The sequence below is a fragment of the Lycium ferocissimum genome, chromosome 1 (assembly GCF_029784015.1).
Source record: "Lycium ferocissimum isolate CSIRO_LF1 chromosome 1, AGI_CSIRO_Lferr_CH_V1, whole genome shotgun sequence".
Classification (NCBI taxonomy): domain Eukaryota; kingdom Viridiplantae; phylum Streptophyta; class Magnoliopsida; order Solanales; family Solanaceae; genus Lycium; species Lycium ferocissimum.
In genome coordinates, this window is record NC_081342.1 from 21131675 (window position 1) to 21154435 (window position 22761).

At 36.4% G+C, this 22761-nt stretch overlaps 1 protein-coding gene across 2 annotated transcripts; it reads right to left on the reverse strand.

The window, feature by feature from the left end:
- Positions 1-370: 370 nt before the first annotated feature.
- Positions 371-21134, reverse strand: LOC132052040 (uncharacterized). Of its 2 annotated transcripts, XM_059443391.1 has the most exons (10): positions 18569-21134; positions 17513-17654; positions 17333-17415; positions 16645-16883; positions 15989-16075; positions 14337-14436; positions 4145-4355; positions 3107-3986; positions 1653-1931; positions 371-573 (listed from the first exon to the last, which is right to left on the reverse strand). In XM_059443391.1, exons 1-8 carry the CDS (start codon positions 20936-20938, stop codon positions 3172-3174), a joined length of 4047 nt encoding a protein of 1348 aa, XP_059299374.1. In that variant the 5' UTR covers positions 20939-21134; the 3' UTR covers positions 371-573; positions 1653-1931; positions 3107-3171. The 2 variants fall into 2 exon arrangements, with proteins under 2 accessions (XP_059299374.1, XP_059299367.1); XM_059443384.1 differs by lacking the exon at positions 371-573 and having other exon boundaries at positions 1499-1931.
- Positions 21135-22761: the final 1627 nt, after the last annotated feature.

Consider the following 22761-nt stretch of genomic DNA (forward strand, 5'->3'; position numbering starts at 1 on the left):
ATTGGTTTTTACCAATTTTTTAGCAGTATTTGGGAAGAATGGTTACAGAAATTTTGTGCCTGAATTTGTCTTTTCGAATTTTAGAGACTTGAGAGCGACACCAGTGCCAGAATGCTCTTTTTTTTTCTTTTTTTTTTTTAAAACAAGAGGAACTTGAGAAAAAAGAAGCGGAGAGAGAAAATAGGTCGAAGAATGATTTAATGATTAATTTCACGAAGGTTTATGAGTTTGTGAAAATGTTTGTATGAAAAAATAGACGTTAGGCCATCAAATTTAATAAGTTTTTGGATAGTTAAAGGACTAAAACACTGGGAAGTGATATAGTTGGGGCCATTTTAGACTCTATTCCGATAAGGGACTATTTACGACCTTTTCTCCGAAAAAGCAACTCACTTTCAATCAAAAGCGCTGCATGTCAACTGACATCAAAACACCAAATCCTTGTACTGACAGTACTGTTAACAACATACAATTAGGATTCGGCGCACCAAAAGTTACTACGACACCATCTACAAAATGTACACCGGATTACAAAACACTCTATACTCAATTCCTATGCAGTTTCTGCAGGTTCTCTACATTGAGCTGAAGAAAAATTAAGAGTAGGATAAGAGTTAGATGATAACCTTACTGCCACAAATATGACCTTAGTAGAGTTGCAAGAGGTTAAAAACAGATAACATTGGTAATAAACCAAGAAAAAGAAAGAATAGAAGATCCAACATTAAATATTCTAATAACTACACAGCAGCCTTCAAGAAAACAGCAGACACAGAAAGTGAAACCTATAGAATTTGGGTAACAATTAGGACGAAACTCAAACATAGATGTTGCTTAATGAACCGAAAAAGTTCCCAGTGACTTACTATAGACTAACATCTAAAAACAAATACTCCAATCACTTTTAATACCACCAAAATAAATCACTTGAAATCTCATTTTGCATTTTTCTCAACAAACATATTCTTTGGATACTTCATTGACATTAATTATACTTAGAATCATCAATAGGGACACACGCTAGCCAAATAGGTTCACAAGATAGTAAGTTTGACTTGTAACTCAAGTCGAGCTTAGAGATTTAGACGACTCACTCAGCAGGATAACAATACCATCAAGTTAATTATTGCATTGGTACCTGTACCAATCCTAACCAGCTATCTTAACAGTCTCGAGTAACCGTGAAAAAGGGAAGCAATATCACATTTGAAGTCATCCATTTTTTACTTGTTTTCCTTCCCCAAACTACCCACTTCTCGCTTGTTCTCATACCCTAGCAATACTGCAGTACCACAGTTATTCAGTCAAACCAACCATCACACTATCTCCCGCCTTCCTCTATGACCAATGGCAAATCTAAAACTTCTCAACTATATTACTGACAATGTTGCGCTATTTCTCCAGTAAGAAATTCCAAACGGAAGGACGGTCATAAATTTACTCGGGACAAAAACAAATCCCACACGAGTTGAGTGATGGCAGAGAGAAAAAGACAAAGAGGATAAAGGATAAACAGAAAAGCTGCAACGCCAGTGAAACTACTACCATACAAATGATACTACTGAGCAAGACGCAAAAGGATTGGTCTCATTGTTCAATAAGTTGTGTAAGGTGGTTATCTAATAATAGCGAACCAAGAGCTTTAAAAGGACAGAAAATACATACCTCAAAAAAACCTACATCTACACCTAGTTATACACATCCAAATTCAGTCTGTAGGTCAGACCATCTGTAATCAATACTCATTCATCCGCTGCCATGTAGGAAACATCTACAACTTTCAACCAAAATAGAGCTACTCAAAAACCATTGCACCGAATATGTTCATGTCAGTAATTACACTTCGAGGAATATACACTTGGCTTTGTCAGTTGTTGCTCAATAAAAGATCAAGATTAGCACGTTACATCTTCAAAATCTACAGAACATACCTGCAACAGAAACAGAAATTCAGAGCTCAAAGTTAAACTTCAGAAATTAACAATCTGTTGGAACAACAGACTTGGCAATGTGAAACAGAATAACCATGACACTTAAAGACAAAAAGGCCAAGTACCACAGTAACCTGTGACGTTCAGAGAAGTACATGCCAACAATAGTCTAAATTCATTTTTTTGATAAAGTACCAAAAATCGCCTAATTAGCAATAATCTGGACGACGAGTAAAATACATATCTCAAACTTTGGTTTTATATGGTCACAGCCTTCAACTTATTTGCCTGGGCATTTAAATCGCTATGACAAGCAGAGATTATTTAATAGTTTCTATCAAATCGTTTCATTCATAGATTTTGGGAGTTGCTTTGAGTCGATTAGTCCAAAGCTGTTACACTTTTTGAAGAAAGTACTAAGCAACTATTTCAATGCTGGGAAATGAGAGGAGCTAAAGAATAGCCTGTTTGCTAAACTTCCAAAATATGCTTATTCTAAAAAGTGTCTTTGTCAGAAGTGCTTTTCGAAAAGGTAACTTTGAAGAGTAGCAGTTTGTGTTTGGCTAATCAATTTGAAGAGCACTTTTCTCAATATTAGAGCAGCAATTTGTGTTGGTAAATGTCCCAAAATTGCTTTTACGGAAAGGCTACTTTTTCAGCTTTTGAAAAGCAAATTCTGTTACTACTCAGAAGCACTTATTTTTTGTTAAAACCTTGGTCAAACACCTCAGCTCTCTAAAATAAACATTTTTGGCTTCCTAGAAGCTTTGCCGAACAGGCTAGAGGAGAGATTTGGACATTGTGACCCAAGCCATCATGTGGACCACTTGGAGGGAGAAAACTAAAGAGCCATTCATGTCGAAGAGAGGCCTTTCTCACATATTCCAATAAATATGCTACTATTTGAAGTATACGATATTCCAACAAGGTAAATAATTGGATCATTGCAGAAAAGAACTCATCTCATGGTTCGCTAACATGTTAAATAGCTTAAAGATTAGGCAACATAGCTTCACAGGTAAGATCAAAAAATACAAACCACAAAGGCCCCTAAAAGAGGAAAAGGAGACAAATAGAAAAAAACTAAACAAATCATACACCATTGGTTGCTCATTAAAACCAAGTGTAACTTTTAAGGGAAGGGAAAAGTCCAAAGCCAATAGAAATGAACTTACATATTAGCACCACAGGAGCGTCGCAGGAACTCATACTGCCTCAGGGTTCAAAATCACACAAACCACTAAGATGAACAAGACACCAGTTCCTCGGTGGATTTTGCAGACAATTGAGCTACATCTTGGAGAGACTTTGCATCAAGGGACAAAACATGAGCACCCACAGAAACTTCTTTATGGTTATTGATGTTACTTCTCATGATTTCATGGGAAGTTTCTTGGCTTGCCAAAGGAGAGTTCAAGCAAGATAAGCCGGAGGTAGATGTTTTATCACAAATATAGCCATTAGGAACGGGTAGATCTGAACAACCCATAACTTTTTCTATCTGATGAGATGCCTGGGGAATAGCTTTAATTGAACCGCTGGAATCGCATATCATATCAGAAGTCATTTCACTTGAAGCAATTGAATCCTTTCCTGCAGGAACTTCAAGTGCGTGACGTGCATTTCTATCTTGCCAATATACAGGAGATGTCTCCTGGCAACCCTTATCAAGGGAATCGGAGTCATTATTCAGACACTCAACTTCTCTTTTACGCAGACAACTGGCAGCTTCTTTACTATCTTCCAAACTGTGAATGGCTTTCTCCTCATGAATTGTTGATATAGGTGCCACAGGAGAAGAAATCAGTGGTTTGCCTTCCATCCCACTCACACAATGTTGATAAATCTTCATCCCATGTTGTGCAGAAGAGCAATTAGCTGTCCTTTCAGTTTCATGAGCATCAGCTTCAGACGCATGACAAGGAAGACTGTTTTGGCAATCGGACGTATCATTTAAGATGCCATCACCTATATCAAGACTTGATTCTACAGGTAAAATAGGACCTTTGTCATCTTGGTTGAGTTTGACTTCAGAGAAAGCATCAGCATTGGACCCTGAAAAAATAGCTTATTACTTCACTAATTCCAGCTCTCAGGCACATATTGAAGCTGATTTGTCAGTTCAATTTAGTAAGGCATCATGAGAAGCAAAGAACTTGCAAAGATGGATAGAATACGGATAAACAAGTACAGTATCAACATATATCAGATACCTGTTGAAGTAACTTGGCCTTCACTGAACTGATCCTTCAATAGAGGCTTCTGTAACATATCCGTGCCAGGGAACACTATCATACTCATGTACTTCATTTCCTGTCTCTTTGATTTTTCAAGGGGTTTGAAACCAAAAACCTTCGTCCATGTTTCATTAAGTTCTGCTATAGCAGGTATAACCAGCTTCTCAACACCAAGAGAACAAAGAGCCTGACAAGAGTTTCAAGAAGAAAGTCTCAGGTAGCTGCTCAAGAACAAATACTTTTTGGCTCCAGAGCACTAAAAAACACATGTAGATTAATCAACTCCACATTTCCATACAAATAACATAGGCTTCCATGTATGATAACATCTGTTACATCCCGTGGTGTCACAAATATAGCTGCTTCACCTCTGTTCCTCTACCTAATGAAATTGACACCAAATCTGTATACTGTGATCCAGATTATTTTTTTGATTAACAAAAGTTCGTCACGTGTACTGCCAACCAAAGATCCGAATTACGTTTTGTTGTGATCCAGATTATATTTTGGCCTTGGTGACTATAACGGGAACTTGAAATCCAGTCTATACTATATTAAAAGCATGAAGGCCCTTAGAAATGTTGGTTGAACTTTTTGCCTTCATGAAAAGACTGTACAATAGATTTACTATTTTCCTCAAATTTTTACCTAATAGTTAAAACTTTAAAATAAGCTAAATTGTTTGTTACCAAACCTTTCATTATTTGAACGCGAAAGCCCTAATATTTAAGGTTATTAATTCTACCAGGGCAATAATGCTGAGTAGTAGAATTGAATTTTATGAACTTCTAATAACTCCAATTCCTTTACGAGGTAATATGGGAATCTAATTGTTTTGCATAAAGGAGGAGATGTTGATATCCATTACATCACATTGATACCTTCTTCTTTCTCTTTGTTTTCACTTACATCTTTTTAACTCCAACTTATATTTTTATTATCTTGATGTGCGATCTAATGTTTTACATAACATCTTCTTCTTTTTTCTCTAATTTTCCATATTCTCAGATTCATCATTTTTGCATTTGTTTCTATTTTTTATGTTTATTTCACACATCAAGATAAATGTTATTTTGTTAAATTCACACGTAATTCGTCATACGGAGAGGGATGAGATTTGATTGAGTTATTGTGAAATCCAAATCAGATTCAGTACAAGAATTGAACAAAATTTCTTATTTGAAATTTATAAAGTTTCTCATCTGATTTGGTATATTAGTGAATCTCTTACTGTAATTTGTCTTGATTTTATTAGAAAGTCTGAACACATAATAAATATTTGGCTGTATATTGGTACAGTAAATTAAATTTACTATAAATACTGCATTTCTGTTTTATGAGTAAAAAACACTATATGCGTAGATCAGACGATATATTGAAGTCTTTTTTCATGCTATTTTTTGAAAACTGGTAAGTTGAGTCTTTGTTCATGCTATGCAGGCTTCAGCAATCATTAGAGGCAAATGAACCGTGGACGGCTATGAAGAATGAAACGTTATTTGATTTTTATAGCTTTGGCAAATTTTCTAATACATAGGATCAGGATCAGGGGCGGATTTAGGCCTAAATTACGGTGCACTCGGACTCATGGTTGTTCCGTAAAACTAAATATTATATTGCTTGGCATCCACACTCCAAAAGGGTTGAATGGTGCGCTTGGTTGAGTTTTAAGCTATTTCCCCAAGGAATAGAGATCCTTCTGCATAGGATTTTAAGGATAACTAAAAAATTTAGCTATTAAATTTTTCCTTATTTAAAGAGTCCTAATTTGCAGGTACAATGCACCTTTATCTTATGAAAACTTTATTATTATTTTACATTCATCAATGCCTGTATATTAAGTTTTATACAATGAAGTTAATTGCTTTTCAAGCTAGTCAAGGTCTTCTACTCATTCTCATCATGGTCTAACTAAATAGAAACACATTTATGATGAGAATCTGTCTATGAGGGGCTTACTATTTCCATAGTATTTGATGGTATTGCACCTTTTTTTCACATCTCAAGAGTGAAGCCAATGTAATTTTCCTGAATTAGTTCGTATTACGATCCATCCGGTGTTCATTATTCATTTATTTGGGACCTGGGAATCACTTTCGTTCAACAGATTGAGTCATTCATTTTGTACATTGTACTGTATAGCACATAGTTTTATTCTTTATCCTCTTTTTTTCTAATTCAGTTACTTTGTGAATGTTTCTGAATAAGACAAAATCTTACACAACATATAAGCAGAAGTGGTCCATGTGTCTGCTTCAACAATAATCACTGGCTTAATGTCGTTACTACTATATACAAGCCTTCGTCAATGTCCTATGACCGCTGCGAGCATCCTTTTATTTGATTTGATTGGAAACAATGTTTACACTGGACAAAATAGTCATTTAATTATTGTCCTAATATTTAGAATTTTGAAATCAGCTTAAAATTTTGGTCATCAAATCTTTCCTTATATGAATCCTACCGTGTATTAAACTTGTATTTAGATATTTGTCTCACGCACAGCTTCTTCCACTGCAAAATGTAAATTGTTTTTGCTTAGTATTTATTTTCTGTTAAATTCTTACCGTTCTTCCAAAAAATTGGAGACAAAAGTAAGTAAAATCTATAGTTCTATTTTTTGGTTTTGGATTTTTTTTTCCCCTTTTTCTTTTAGGATTCGGGCATTAAGTTTTACATTGCTTTATCCTTTGTTCAGTATATTGGCATCATCATTTTTTTTTTTAGATTTTGCAACTTTATCAGTTCCCAACTGGTCCTTTTTTCCACCCATATTCAACATTAAATATAAAATTTACAGATATATACACATGTTAATTTATCATAATTATATAAATTTTATGCACTTCCGATACCACTCATTCTTCCAATTGAAGTTCTAGAGTCATTCGAAAGTTGCTCGGACTCGGGTGTGGGTGTCCGACACGGGTGCGGATCTAGAGGTCGGATCGTTCATGATCTAAAGTATAAGATTCGGGGATATGGATCCAGGTATGGATACGGGTACGGGGATTCGGTAAAAAGTAACTCAAATATCTAAAAGTAGAGTTATAAAACCTAAATTACGAGATATTATGAGGAAAACTTGAGAAAATATTGATCAAGAGGAGAATCTCGCAAGGAGATAAAAGGACAAGGAGTGACATAGAAATTTCTATATGCAAGGTACTTTTGTTTTTTATTACAGAAATCATTGAATTTGTCCGGAATTTCTCCCTCGATTTCGATCAAAGTACCCCAAATTGGTTGACCAGATCGGGTACGGACACACCCATGTCATGTCGACACGGGTGCCGCACCGAAAGTGAAGAGTCCGAGCAACATATCGAATCCCACGCACAAAATATTAATTTATAGTGGCCAGTGGCCACAAGCGGCAAATTACAAAATTTCAGGTAACGTTAGTACTCTACAAGGCCTTTTGGTTTTAAAAAAAAAAAAAGTAACCGAATGTGAGGATCTTGCCTTTTATGAGTCTTAACTTCTATCCTTAGCCTCAATTGAGCTTCTATTCTTACCCCAGTACTTGATACATTCTATCACTAATTTTTTTTTTTTTTTTTTTTTTTTGAGAATGGTAACAGTTAATCTATATATCCACAGCCACAGGTATAACTACATCCAAATATGTAGTTCCCTTTCAAAAGTATTACAGCTTACATTGCCTTACTATTTCTACTAAATTACAACCAGTCAATAGCTGTTAAAATATCTACTGTTTGATCTAACATTTATCACTTAAATTTCATGAAAAGTTTTTCATTTTGGTAATAGTTGCTACAAATATGACCAAATATAGTCTTATATGTTTTTTCCATCGTGTGGGGTCTATTACAGGGAAGTACTCCGTATCAGAATTTTCTCAATTTCTAGGGCTTGAACCTAAAACTTCTTACTAAAGGTGGAGAGATTCTACTATCAATTACTCCCTTTCGAGGTGGTGTACGATTTTGAGACTCCTACTTCAACATCTAATTGAATTATTTAATAATTTAGTTATCTTAGTAAAAGAAAAGGAGGCGATAAGTTAACTATCTTTTCGAGAAGGAATCAAATTATTTTCAGTTCTAAAATCTCCTAACGTAAATAAAAGAGGAGAATACCTTATTAAAAAGGAAAACTGTTTCGGCAACTGTGCATTTTATCAAACAGATATTTAGGAATGCTTTAACCTTATTTTATCTTCGTTTTGAATTTTTAAAATGTTACCTTTTTACTTTAAACACAATTTAATTTAATCGTACCTATAAAGAGATATTAGGTTAGACGCATTAAATACAGCATTATTTGTCATTTAAATGAATGTTGCATCTATTTTGACGTTCATTAATATTTTACAAAAAAAATTCTTTTTGTATAGAATTTATAGTCTATTGACACGTGCAACGCACTTAGGCTAAAACTAGTAAGAAAATATAAGGCAGAAGGGAGGAAGAAGGAGACAGATAATGATGGTTCTTATTGGTGCGGACGTGTGGTACCTTCACTATGTTAGGGAGGATCTTATAGATCGACTCAGCTTTACAGGAATAGGTTACAAGTAGAACCCAAACTCATACACTGCTTAAAAGAGCACTGACAATGTTAAGAAGTTCAAATTGTAAGATCAATCAGCTCCATTGGAGAAGGTTTTGCTGCAAGGACTGTGAACTGTAAATAGCGATGGATAAACAGATATATTTCTAATAAGTTTGGATTTCAGAACGTACAACAGTATACTAGAACTGGACCTGATTTTAGGCCTCAACTCCAATAATGGTTGTAAACACCTAAACAAGTTCATATGCAAAACTCGAAGGTTTTATTGCATTAACCTCCCCCGAGGTTCGCTCCCCTTTGGTTTTCAAGACTTGCATACATCTACCCTGTTTCAGACTTCCATAACATAATTAGTCTTGGCCAAGTGATGGACCCATATGTCAACAGCTGATTCTTTACCAAACCTGAGATCCTAATCATTTAAAGATAAGTTGTAGACTTGTAGCATTAGAAGGAAAAAATATTAGAGATTTATTATTCACAAAATTATTTGGAAGAGGTTTTTAAGGAAGATTACAAGTGATCAAATAAATATGACCTTTTATTTATAGAAATAATTCGAAAAATATATCAACTCTACACAACTTTGTCATCAAGTATCTACCTCCAATGAAAAAAAAAAATAGAATTGAATAAAGGACTTTTCTGAACGAAAGTCCGTCCAAATTCTAAATCTATTTTAGTATATACATTGTTTAGAACTCAAAACTATCATATTTCCAGTACTGTTGTTTAAATAATGAAATAGTCAAGTTTCCAACTTCTTTTCAAGCAATTTTGATTTCTTCATATTTTGAAAAACTTGTAAATTTAGACACTACATATAAATTTTACAAAATTCTTGAAATATCATCATCAAAAAGAATTGTCCGCCTTCCCAAAAAGTAATATGTCATTCTTTCTACGATGGAGGGAGTTATATTTTTCAAATAGAAGTATAGTAACAGAATAAAACTATTTAAGAAAAATCAACGAAAACCTAGAAAATATATATGCAAACCAAAAAAATATAAAAACTTGTTAGATATAATTGTGGGAGCAAAACGAACAACTGATTGATTAAAAGTACTGTCCTTCATAATTTATGAGATACACATTCCTTTTAGGGTATTCCAAAATGTTTGGTACCATTTCATTCCAAATAATACACCATTCACAATTTTTAATAATTCCATTTGATTAAATATATTAAATTTTTAACTTTGATGTGATATTTTCCCCTATCGACCTAAATTTCAACTATTACCTTACTATTTTCTGCCGTACTATAACATGAGGGGTTCCTTGACATAATGAGAGGATGGGGGCAGAATTATTCAGTTAGTGGCACCCCAGATTTTGTGCTAACTCAAAAATAGAGAAACTTGAAGAAAGACCTTTCCAAGTGGAATAAAGAGGTTTATGGCAGATTTGAAACAAAGAGATGCAAGGCTCTTGAAGAACTAGCTATCTTAGAGCAGGCAACAGAAACCAGGGTTCCATCTCAGCTAGAAAAACATAAGTTTACTAGCCTGAAACTTGAGTTGGAAGTGATTGCCAATGCTGAAGAAACCTGCTGGAGACAAAAATCAAGATGCCTTTGGTTGAAAGATGGGGACAAAAATACCAAATATTTTCACTCTCTGGCCAACTCACATAGGAGGTTCAACTCTATTGATAAGCTCAAAATTGGCGATGTTATTACAGAGGACAAAGATTTGATCAAGGGGAAAATACAGAACTATTACCAAGAGCTATACAAAGAAACTGAAGAATGGAGGCCAACCACCAACTTTGAGGACGTTGCTAGAATTTCTGTGGAAGACAGTGAGGGACTAGAAGTTGCCTTTGCGGAAGAAGAAGTTCATGCAGTCATTCAGTCTTTTGCACCTGATAAAGCCCCAGGGCAAGATGGCTTCACAATGGCCATTCTTTCAAAAATCCTGGGAGTTCATAAAGCCAGAAATCATGGGTGCCATCAGTCACTTTCACCAACACAATTATATGGTGAGATCATGCAATGCCACATTCATCTCCTTGATCCCTAAAAAGACTGGTGCTATGGAAATGAGGGACTTCAGGCCAATAAGTCTCATTGGTACTGTTTATAAAATAGTGGCCAAACTTTTAGCAGAAAGGTTGAAGAAGGTAATTGGGAAGCTGGTTTCCAGTCACCAAAATGCCTTCATCAAGGGAAGACAGATAACTGATGCAGCCTTAAATGCTAATGAAGTTTTGGATTGGAGGATTAAAACAGGAACCCCTGGGATCATGTGCAAACTTGATTTAGAGAAGGCTTTTGACAAGATTAATTGGTCTTACATGACCTCTATTATGAAGAAGATGGGATTTGGGGCAAAATGACTTAAATGGATCGAATATTGCATCTCCACAGTCAAATATTCAATCCTGATAAACAAAGGGCCTGTGGGTTTTTCCTCTCCACAGAAAGGAATCAGGCAAGGAGATCCACTCTCAGCTTTCTTGTTCATCTTGGCCATGGAAGGTCTAAGCAAGATGCTGGAAAAAGCTACACAGCGGCAATGGTTACAGGGATTTAGTGTGGGCACAAATACAGGAAACACAATGACTATCTCACATTTACTGTATGCTGATGACACTGCACATCAACATGTTGAAAAGTATAATTTATCAAGTTAATGATGTTCTTAACATGGAGGAGCTGGCAGGTATTTTGGGGTGCAGTATAGGATCATTTCCTAGCACTTATTTGGGCCTACCTTTGGGTGTCAAATTCAAGTGTCGTGATATATGGAATGGGGTGGTGGAGAAATTTGAAAAAGGGTTTTCCAGCTGGCAAATCAATATCTCTCATTGGGAGGAAGACTCACACTTACCATTAGTGTTCTTGATAGTATACCAACCTACCTCATGTCCTTATTCCCCATTCCCAAGAAGGTGCTAGATAAGCTGGACAAGATCAGGAGAAATTTTCTATGGGAAGGGAATAGCAGCACTCACAAATTTCATTTGGTAAAATGGGGCAAAGATTGCTCCCAAAGTGCAATGAAGGCCTAGGATTCAAAGATTTGGCAATTCATAACAATTCCTTGCTCCTGACATGGCTTTGGAGGTTTGGCTCAGATGATGGAAGTCTCTGGAAGAAGGTGATCATACTCTAATACTGTACTTTTACCTTATGGAGTTGGGCCATGGAAGTATATCAGTAAGCTGGGTTCTGAGTTTTCTCATGGAATCCACATCAAACCTGGTGATGGTGTTCATATTAAGTTTTGGAAGGATAGATGGCTCAACAATACATCTCTCATGGAGGAATACCCCAGCCTCTTCAACATTGCCAGAGACAAGGATTCCTCAATTGCTCAAAACAGGATCAACAACAGTTGGGATGTGCATTCCAGAAGGTTTCTACAGGATTGGGAAATTGGGAGTTTGATGGAAATGTTAGCAAAAGTGGAAGCTCACAACATTGATGAAAGTGCACCAGACAAGTTGAGCTGGGGAAACAAAGGCACATTCACAGTGAAAGAATGCTATAGGCAACTATGTTGTCATAATCAATTGCCTGATATATGGCCATGGAAGCTAGTATGGAAGACTAAACTGCCAATGAAGATTAAATGTTTCAGCTGAGTTATACTAAAGAATGCAAGTCTTAACTCTGGTTAATCTGAATAGAAAATGCTTCCAGTTGGACAACATAAGTTATTTCTGCAAGAGCACTAAGGAGACAGTTAACCACCTCTTTCTGCATTGCCCATTAGCTTATGACCTTTGGAACATGTTCCTATGTATTTTTCAGTTAAGCTGGGTGAGAGAAGCCCACATGTCTTGGAGTTTATGGATAGTTGATAAGACCATCAGAAAGGTCTGGAATATGATTCCTGCTGAAATTTTTTGGTGTATTTGGACTGAGAGAACAAGAGATGATTGATGATACCTCAATTCCTGTTCAAGCTCTTAAAGCCAAACGCTTAGTTAATCTCTTTTGCTGGACAATGTTGTCCCCAGTATCTAATACTGAACAGTTTTTAGATTTTATCAGTACTCTTAACTTTAGAAGGAATCAATGTATAGGGGCCTGCAATTCTCTTTTGTATTTTTGCCTATCTGTAATTACGCCCCTGTAATTATGCATCTACTTGATGCTTTTCTAATGAAACATCTTACTTCATCAAAAGAAAAAATATATGTAAGTCAAATTAATATCTTGATCCTGAAGGTCATTGAAAAAGCTACATAAAATGGGACAGAAAGAATAGTTTGTTATAAAAAAGTTTATTCTAGGGGACATTCAGGTCTTCACAATAGGTTAAGCCTAACAGCATCTGATGTTAGAGAACGATAATTAAGGAAAGATAAGAAGTAAATCATTCCCCCCACGGATGCTGCAAAACCAGTAAGGCACATTTTTATCTTCCCATGCTAAATCCAGTTTGAAGTTACTTAAAGAAGCACCCACGAGTAGGATCAAGGGTCAATGAAGTGAGACGAAAATCATGGGAGACTAGGGTCCTAATCTCAATAGATACAAAAATGATAAGTGAATTCTTTTCATCCACCTAAGCCTTGAAAGTCATATTAGTGCTGGTGAGAGGTAGCAAGTACCGGTGGAATAATCAAGGTGCACGCAGGCTAACCCAAACACCATCAAATTAGAAAGGAAAAAAAAAAGACTAAAGAATCACCAAGTTCCGACAGCCTTAGATTTTCAAATTAAGATCAGTGAAAATACATATTTTGTCCCCCAAACTTTTCTCGAAAACCCTTTACACACCTAAACTTTGTGAGCATCTCGTACCCCCGATCTTGTTTGTAATGAACCAAATACCAACCCCAAGAGCTAATGTGGCAAAAGAATGAATATAGGCGTGCAAGGAGCAACAGGTAAAGCAAAATAAGTGACGGAAATCTTTAAGATGGCGGAGGAGCTGCTGGTGTTGGTGGGGGCGGCGACTGATTTCTCATGTAGTGGTGGTGGTTGTTTATGGTGTTCTTGGGGTTGCCTAATTACATAGAGATGGCATGAAAAATAAGTGAAGAGCTCCACGGGTATGGTAGTAGTGTGATGGAAAATGGAGAGAAGAAGAGAGGTTTTGGGCAATGAATGTGGAAAATATATGTGGATTTCCACATGTAGGCTCGCAGTGACAACGCCTCACACCGTGAAATTGGTTTTACATGTTAGGTCCACTTTGAACATGATTAAGGGTAAGCGGGCACCCCCTAAGTTTAGGTGTGCAAGAGACTTTTCGTGACAAGTTTAAGGGACAAATATGTAGTTTCACTAAAGATTAATATATCTAGGAATCTAAAATCACAAACAACAAAATTCAAACATTAAATGAAATAAATCCAAATCTCACATTTCCTAAGAGACTCGAAGACAAAACATCATAGCTTCCGAAGGTAAAGAGCCAATTTTCGAAACATTATATTAGTACAAGAATCTACTACTTCTTTTGAAAAAAAATTCCTTTCATCTATAGCTATCCAGCAAATAGTTCTATCACGTCGGTCTATTGAAAAGAATGCTATAGAGTATACAAAACTTAAATAAATACTAAGTGTAGGGAGAGAACTGTAATGCAACTTCTTTTTTTATAAGAAGTAGCATGCAACTTTAAATACATCAGAAGCATCAAACCAGCTTATTACATATTCATACCGTTTCAATTGCTGTGAGAAGCCGACGGCACATTCCTTGACGACGATACACATATCTGGTTCCAATAAATGGCATCTCAGCAACCTGATTCCCGTGAATCCTACATATAGAGTAGAATCACTTTGAGGTGTTATTATCACAGTCCTTGAATCGAAAGGAGAGTCGAACTAAAATAATACTAAATACCACTACTGCAAATTTCTCCAGAATCCATTAAGCACAACAGGAGTTATGGCCAAAAAGAAAAAATAAGCACATTAAGAGATGGCCACATCATCAGACGTCGGTTTGGACCACATCAAAAGCATTAGCGCCGATATTAAAAACTAGTATATTATACCCCTTTATGGAGAACCTGTATCTCATGTGCCTGGCTTTATATTCTGGGCTAGACAAGGATGCCAGCCTGTCAGTCAGTTCAGCCCGGTATTTTTAGATATGAACTTAGATTATTGCCACAAGTAGTTCAGCAAGAGTAAGCAATCCTTCACACGCACTTAATTTCCAAGTAAAATAACTAGATATTCACCAGAAGAGGGGCAAACATATAGCTTATATTATAAAAGATTATGCTGCTCTTTCCTGCCATCCACCAAAGGACAAAAATATCACAGCATACAACTATTCCTTGTGGCCAACTTTATAATCGTCTGGGATGATAATTAAATGTCGAATAAAATAAACTAGGTATTTTGGCTGTTTGAATCACTGATAACTTTCACCTATATCAGTCACAACCTTGTGGCAAAACCATAGCACTCATTCTATATCGACTATTCAAGAAGGACAAGAATTGCTTATATTACAGCTGCAAAATGTCCATTCAAGTGTCTCCAGATTGCTAGCTAAGCAAAAGTAGTATTTCAATTATTCACAACAAACCAACTAGCCAGAAACAAACCAAATGCAGTAATCAAGAAGTCTGCAGCAAGGATAGCCTAGATCATATTATCACACAGTATCTTTATTGGAACCGTTCATCTGGAAAGGATCACATCTGGGTATGACCTCTATAAAGATGTACACATATTTATATGTAGAGAATAGTAACTAAGATGCTTAAACTTCCATAGAGACAAAATCCAATGAACAAGAAAAGAAGCAGAACTTTTCTGGTATTGTTGTAACTAGTTTTGGATGTTGAAGGTCCAATGCCAGAGCCACAACGCTCAAAAACTAAGCGCTAAGGCTACGGTTTCTGTCTATTAATATGCACACGACGTCGAGGCATCCATTTCAGGGTGTTGAGCCGTCCAGTTCTGGCCTTCTGGGACCTACGATGCTCAGAGCTAGAGCTGCAACACCCAGTTTTTTGGTTCTAAAATGTTGCAGGTTCCAAGTTAACAGATTCAGTTATAGTAATTGACTTGATCCTTCAACTGATGCTAAAAATGCCACCACAATTCAGGTCCGCTTCTTCACCGTTTATGTAGTGGAAAGGACCCTCCACCTCCAACCATGAGGTTGGGTTGGAATCATTATGGGAGCAAAAGTGAGACACAGTCACTGTTGACTACTAGACAGTGGATTTGGAGGGGAGCCAAAAAAACAATATGCTTTGGTCATGAAGCACATAGACACAATACAGAATCATGATCACTATGAGTAGGAAATACTCCCAAGGAAGACTAAAAAGCTCAACTAACATTCACCTTATGGATGCAGCAGAGATAAGTTCATCATCCTTCTCCAGAACAATAGTATAGAACCCATTGTAGTTCAGCCGCGTAAAGTTTGACCTGGTATCAAAAGAGGAAAATAAAGATAAATTTATTTATCAACTAGACGAAGAAAGGCAAGTTCCTTAAGCATCAACCGTGTACACCATCACTGGGATCATTTAGTGTACAGGAAACTGTAGCATTAAAAAATGGATAACTTTTCAGAAGAATATAGTACAAAAAGAATAGAATCAAAATTTAGAATCCATTGAAAAGGAAAAAGTAGCATTTTCAGTGGGAACAACAAAAAATAATCACACATCAATACCATTGACATGTCCTGATGATCTGAGAAAACAAGAAAAAAAGAAAATTAAAAGCTTTTAACTTGAGCAAGGGAATTACTAGTTGTTCTAAAGCCATCTGGACCGCAGACTCCGTAATCCAAAAATCAACACACACATTCCACACTTCATATTTAGAACTGACAGAAGAAACAAACTCTATATGGAATTCTAAAAATGGCATTACTCACACAGACAAAGCATGCCTGAATAGAAAAATTCATTATAGCAACAAATTGGTTATGCTGTCGCTTTAACATAAATTCATGAGAACATATTATCACAAGCTTCAGAGATGCTCACCCGCAGCTATAAACAACACTCTGAATTACATTGATTTTACTTCGCTGGTCAACAATGGGCACAAAACACTCATTCATAATGGAGAAAGCAACAGCTAACTTGCAATTGCATTCAATGTCTACTAGATCATCAGTCAAATTTGTATCCCTGCCAAAATCACGATGTCGAAGAAGTCTCCAGCAAAATCCTTCATCCAACTTGTACCTTACACCAAGAAGCAATTGCAGGCCCTCAAAAATCTGTTGAAAAACGTGTAAGATTATTTCAGTGCATAGAAACTCAGATATGTGTGTGTGTGTGTATTGTATAGATATAGTTTACTCTTAGTACCCCACTTTGTGGGATTTCACTGGGTATGATGTTGTTGTTGTTTTTGTATAATTTACTCTTAGTCTGAGGAAGAATGTTCTAGATAGAATTCCAGCTTATAGCATGGTCATGGATCAAGTCAGACATCATCACTCACTGTGGGATAAACATTATATTAGTTACATTGTACTCCACACACTAATAAATCAGAGGATTAGCGATTGGCATTGGCGATTTGGCAACTTCTCTCTTCTTTTTCAACAGATTTCATCAAGTGCATGTGACAGATAAATGAACTGAACAACTTCTTCAAGGCTAGAAACAATGTGATCTAGAAGTTGCAGAAACTGCAATCTATCTAATTGGACAAGTGCAATACCTTCTGGCATCCCTTTCCGCAAAATGATAGATCTTTAGAATCAAAATCCTTAGCACCGTCACCAGGGACACAAGGCAAATGGACTGCAGAAGTCAAAGCAGAAATATTTGTCGAGTTCATCCAATTCATTTTACAAATTTAGAGCAAAAAATAATTAACAGAAGAGGATTCGAAATATACATTTTCCCTCACACAAATGGCATGTTAACAATTCAGAGACTAGCATGCCATCCCGATCATCATTCTCTGAGGAGTTTCTGACAACTGTCCCACAGAATTTGCATGAGCAATAAACACATCTCCAATCTCCAGAAGGTAACTTCTGCAACACATTCGAAAACAGTAAGACATACTTTTGCTCAAATTTTAGGAGTAAGTTGGGAGAGCTTATGAGAGAACCAGAGATTAAAATTTGAAATGAGACTATTGTTTTACCCAGCCGTCTATTAGAGAATTTACCCCGCCGTCTAATAGGTCGTCCAGAAACCTATTTTTTCTCATTCGTACAACCAACATCCATGACTTAAGATTACAGCTGGAATTGAGGCAATACTTTTTTCTTATCAATATGAAACCCAGATTGTAGCTGCTGAACAAAAATTCAAGCCATACAGTGACTACTAATTATTATCTTCTTGAACAAACAAACGAATATACAATATAACACCATGAGCAGATCTCATTCTTTCTACTGCTTACATTCTATTTTAGTCTCTTTATATGGTAAACCATTCTACCCTATCCAAGAGAACAGTGGTCATTTTCCACTTGTTCCCGTGGTGATCCAAACCTCCAACCTCATGGGTGGTTCCATTAACAGGTTACACCATATCACGTCCAACTAAACAACATGCTAAGAATGTTATTCCAAAATGCAAAACTCTAAATTTTAGGTAAGAATGGCATTAAGGGGATTTTGCTATGCATATTGGTTAAAAGGGGCTACAAGGTTCTCTGCTTCCTTTTAAACCCAAATCGAACCTGGAAGCGGTATGGCACAAACCTATACAAAACATCTACTAGGAAACCAATTAATAGAGTGATTCTAACATATATGACCTAAAACTTAAATTCTCTAGAAGTATTGAAGAAGAAAAAAGCACTGTACTCTTTTCAGGATTAACAGACGTGAGAAGAGAATATTATCATATTCTTTGAACATAGATTGAAATAAACTAAGCCAATACAAAGGAAAGAAAACACGGAAATAAAAAGCTAGAAGAAGATGTGTCTTACTTGAATATCTAAGCAGCTCTGGTGGAATGTTGAGGGGCAACTATCACAACATATCAAGTCACCCCCATCTCCACAAATGTTGCATGTATCATCATTGGGGTCATCACCAACAATATCCACAGAATGAAATGCAATACGATCCATTTCTTTCTGCTTATTCCACGAGTCTACTAGACATTGCAAAAGAGACTGTCCTGACTGCAGAAACACATTCTCAAATGGCGTACCTAGCTTACTTCCAGCATGGGATTCAAAATCAGTAAGCTTCAATGTCTCACCACAACAGCCACAACAAATTCCATCTCCCTTGATCTTTCCTTCATGCTTCAATTTTTTTCTTTCGCCATAAATGTAGTGCACCTGAGAATCAGATTGAATAACCCCTAACTCAATCATCCACGCTAGAAGAGTGCGCTTCCCATCATACAGTATAAACTCATCACCATCTGAATCAACCCCTCCCTGAGAGCTACGTGCCAATAGAGCAGGCTTTCTGCGATGTCCATCTTCCGTATTTGGTCGCAACTTTTTCCTCCGTACTCCTGTTTTGGAGCCAACACTTCCTTTATGGTCATTTTCTTGCTTGTTTTTGGCAGATTGCTTCTTGGATAGCTTCAGTTTGGTCATTTTCTTGCTCATTTTCTTGCTCATTCTACTTCCATCATCCTTTTGCTTCTTCTTTCCATCGTTCTCTTTTTCTTTCCTACACCTGAAAAGTGTGCTGAATACCTCCTCCGCGATAGGAGTAAATGCAGAATTGGTCTTATCGTCAGCTTCTCCAGATTCAACTTTCTTTTTGAGCCTCTTGTATGCCAAAGTGACTGACCAATGTTGCCTTCCTTCAGGATCATAAAAAATTGCATCAGCATACTTTCTCGTTGCCCTCTGCCTGTACTCAATAGTCCAACCTGCCTTCACAAGCATATCGATTATCTGATTTCTAATTGCCTGTTTTTGTTCCCTAAGACCCGACTCCATCACCTCAGGCTTGTTTCCTTTCAATTTACTTTTCTTCGCATGATGTGGATCACTGCTGAGCCTTTTGTTTCGACCATCTCCAGGACCATCATTATTAGCTTCGGCATTTGCTTGATCAGTGTCTTCCTCATACCCAGAAGCCATCTCCTTTTTGATGTTGACCACCTCTTCCACAGCATTTGTCTGATTCGCCTTTAGCTGCTTTGAACCCCTAACAAGACCATCTGCTTTTTCATAATTCGTGCCTCTCTTGGGACCCCTCAATTTATCTTTTTGGCTACTCGTCGGACTGGAAATTTCATTTCTGCCTTGCATCTTTGGAGGTCTTCCACGACGGCCCTTCAACTTTGGCCTTCCCCTCTTTTTCGGGACTGCATTATCGTTTACCCTTGTCTTAAGTATTTTGTCAGAAGGATCAATTTTGCTCTCTATTTTTTTACTGGACACACCTACATCCTTCACTCTATGAACATGCTTCTCACCATCAACAACTGCCACTGTCTGGGACCTCAAGACCCTTTTAAACGGACCCAAAGAAAGCGCTGTGTTCACCTTCTGTCTTTTCACTTGATCATTATCAGGACACTCAATACCCACCGCTTTCTTTCTTTTCCTCCCTCTGCGTCTCTTCCCAGGCTTAATCTTGCATTCATCACCATTGGCATCAATTTGTTCCTCGTCAGTGAAATCGTCATCGTGATATTCAGCATAATCCACTTTAATTCTTTTCCTTTCACTGCCTCTCCTGCCAGACGTATTCTCGCCTTTAGCATTGCTTTTATCAACTTGCACTTGGGTACTCCAATCTTCCTTAAGAGATACCGAGTCATGAGAAACATCATCCTTTCTTGAATCCTTCACCTCCTTCTTTTTCCTCCCTCTCCGCCCTTTGCCCTTAGCGACATCACCCTTTCCACGTGGCTCACCGTTACCATCAGCAGCTACATCGTCCTCAATTTTAATCACTTTGTCACAATTTCTTTCTCCTGAAGGACTCAACTCAGACAAACCCTCTCTCTCGAGCTCCAAACGACACAAAGTTTCATCCTTTGTCGAAACCACCACTTTCTTTTTCCTCCCTCGACGCTTCTTAACAACAACTTCCACTCGATTCTCATCCGGAACCTTCTCCTCCTCGACAACTTGACCAACACTTCCCTTAACCTTATCAGAGTCAACATCACCAATGATACCTTTATTAGGGTCATTTTCACACCCACCATCATTATTTTCACAACCACCATCATTATTTTCACATACATCTTTAATAGACTCATTCAAATCAAGATCTTGTCTAGAACTTAAGTCAGTAATAGTCAAAGTAGACTCCATTTGCTCAACTGGATCCCTATTCAAATCCAACCCATGTTTCTCTTTACTACACTCTTCCATCTTGATTTTTTTTTTTTTCGCTAAAATTAGGTTTTACACCACAAAACTCGTGAAATCAAGAACTACAAAAACCCCTAAAACAGTACCAAAAATTAGAACACTGATTTAAAAAAAAAAAAAAATGAAGTCTCACCAAGAAAGTTTTTCAGGACCATGAAATCTGTGGACCATCAACATCATAGAAAACAACTGTTACAATAAATTTCGATAATTCCAAGTAAAAATATTAATATTAGGGGCGATTTTGGGTTTTAGTGAGAGAAAAGAGTTGTTCTGGGTTTTAGGAGTAATGTCTGTTTAGAAAGAAAGGGGGGGTATGTATTTTCACTTTTTGACACATTTTTCGTTTTTATGTTTTCGAGGTAAAAGAAGCTGGAGGGCCAATTGTAATTTTTGGAGGGAGAGACAATTATTTTCGGTTTATTTTTCCATTTTCCCTCCATTTGTGTGTTTACCAAAAATATAAGTTGAATCCAAGAATAGAATATTTAGAAGTTAAAGTAATGATCCAACTTAAATTTCAGTTCAAACTGGTAGAGATTTCAAATGGAATTATAATTTAATGTGCAAGTGGAGTTTCATTAAAAATATGAATTTATATCGGTAATAGTTTTGATGGTCAACTGGTCGCAAGTTCTTTCTTCCTTGGGAGATTGAGCCGTAAGAATGGAGTCATCTTTGCTAGAAGCATTGTATCTCCCAGAGTGGGACACCGGATATTGGATGAGAAAAAAAAGATTGGATCTACGTTCAGTTTGAGTTCTCACCGTGAAAATTGATGTGTGAATTTTTATGAACGGTTCGATTATTTTCACGTGTTATTTGTTTTTTTTTTTTGGGGGGGGTTGGTTGGTGGGGGGGAGGAGGGAGGTGAGGAGCCTGGGGGGGTTGGTTGGTGGGGGGGAGGAGGGAGGTGAGGAGCCTTCGCGCGTTGGCGCTTTTATTTATATTCTTTCTATTTTTGAATTACTAATGGAAATAATTAACCTCTCTTACTAGAATGGGAAAATGCAATCTCGACACTATATTCGTATTGATTGTGAACTACTATTGAATTAATCTTAATTTGTTGTATGTTATATTCTTCATTAGTTTTTATGAGCTGTCATAATCTAATATTCACAGTTATGCTAAAAGAAGAGGGAATTTTTTTGAATGTGTCCAATAATTGTTTGTATATTAAAAATAATAGCAAAACAAAACTTGGGCATTGTTATTGTTATTATTATTGAATATGTAAAGGGGGTCTATATTATTATAATTTATAAAAGAAAAAAAATTAACTGATCATGTGCAACTTTTGTGGAGTATAAATTTCTTATTTTATGGAGTAAAGGTCACTAACTCGAGTTGACATAACAAGTGTAAAATTTTACTAGTATTTAAATTGAAGCAACAAGCGCAAAACCAGGGGCAAACCCGCGGTTGCTACCTCGTACTAATCGACCATTTGACAAAATAATCTTTCTATAATTGTTGCCTCTCTCTCTTTCAAATTTTAAGTTTTTTCATTTTTTAAAATCTGCTTTATCTTTTTATATGTAGTAAATTTTTACATCTAATAATCCACATCGCATATTTAAGATAACAAGATTTAGGAACATTTTAGTGCATATACATGCATCTTTAATTTAGGATCATAAAATTCAACAATTTTTTTTTTTTACTTTTCTAAAACTATAAACAGGAGTATTACTCAAACTAAAGTACATAAAATAAACCAAGCAAGAAAATTTCACAGTTTTCAGATAACGTTATCTTATATATATATATATCACATGTAAGTTCTTTTTCAAATAAAATATCCTATATTCATATGTTAG

Coding starts and splice junctions, on each gene's coding strand:
- LOC132052040 (XM_059443391.1), bottom strand. CDS start 20,938: ATGGAAGAGTGTAGTAAAGAGAAACATGGGTTGGATTTGAATAGGGAT. Junction 14,437..15,988: donor ATCTCTGCTGCATCCATAAG/GTGAATGTTAGT, acceptor CTCTATATGTAG/GATTCACGGGAATCAGGTTG. Junction 3,987..4,144: donor AGGCCAAGTTACTTCAACAG/GTATCTGATATA, acceptor CTATTTTTTCAG/GGTCCAATGCTGATGCTTTC.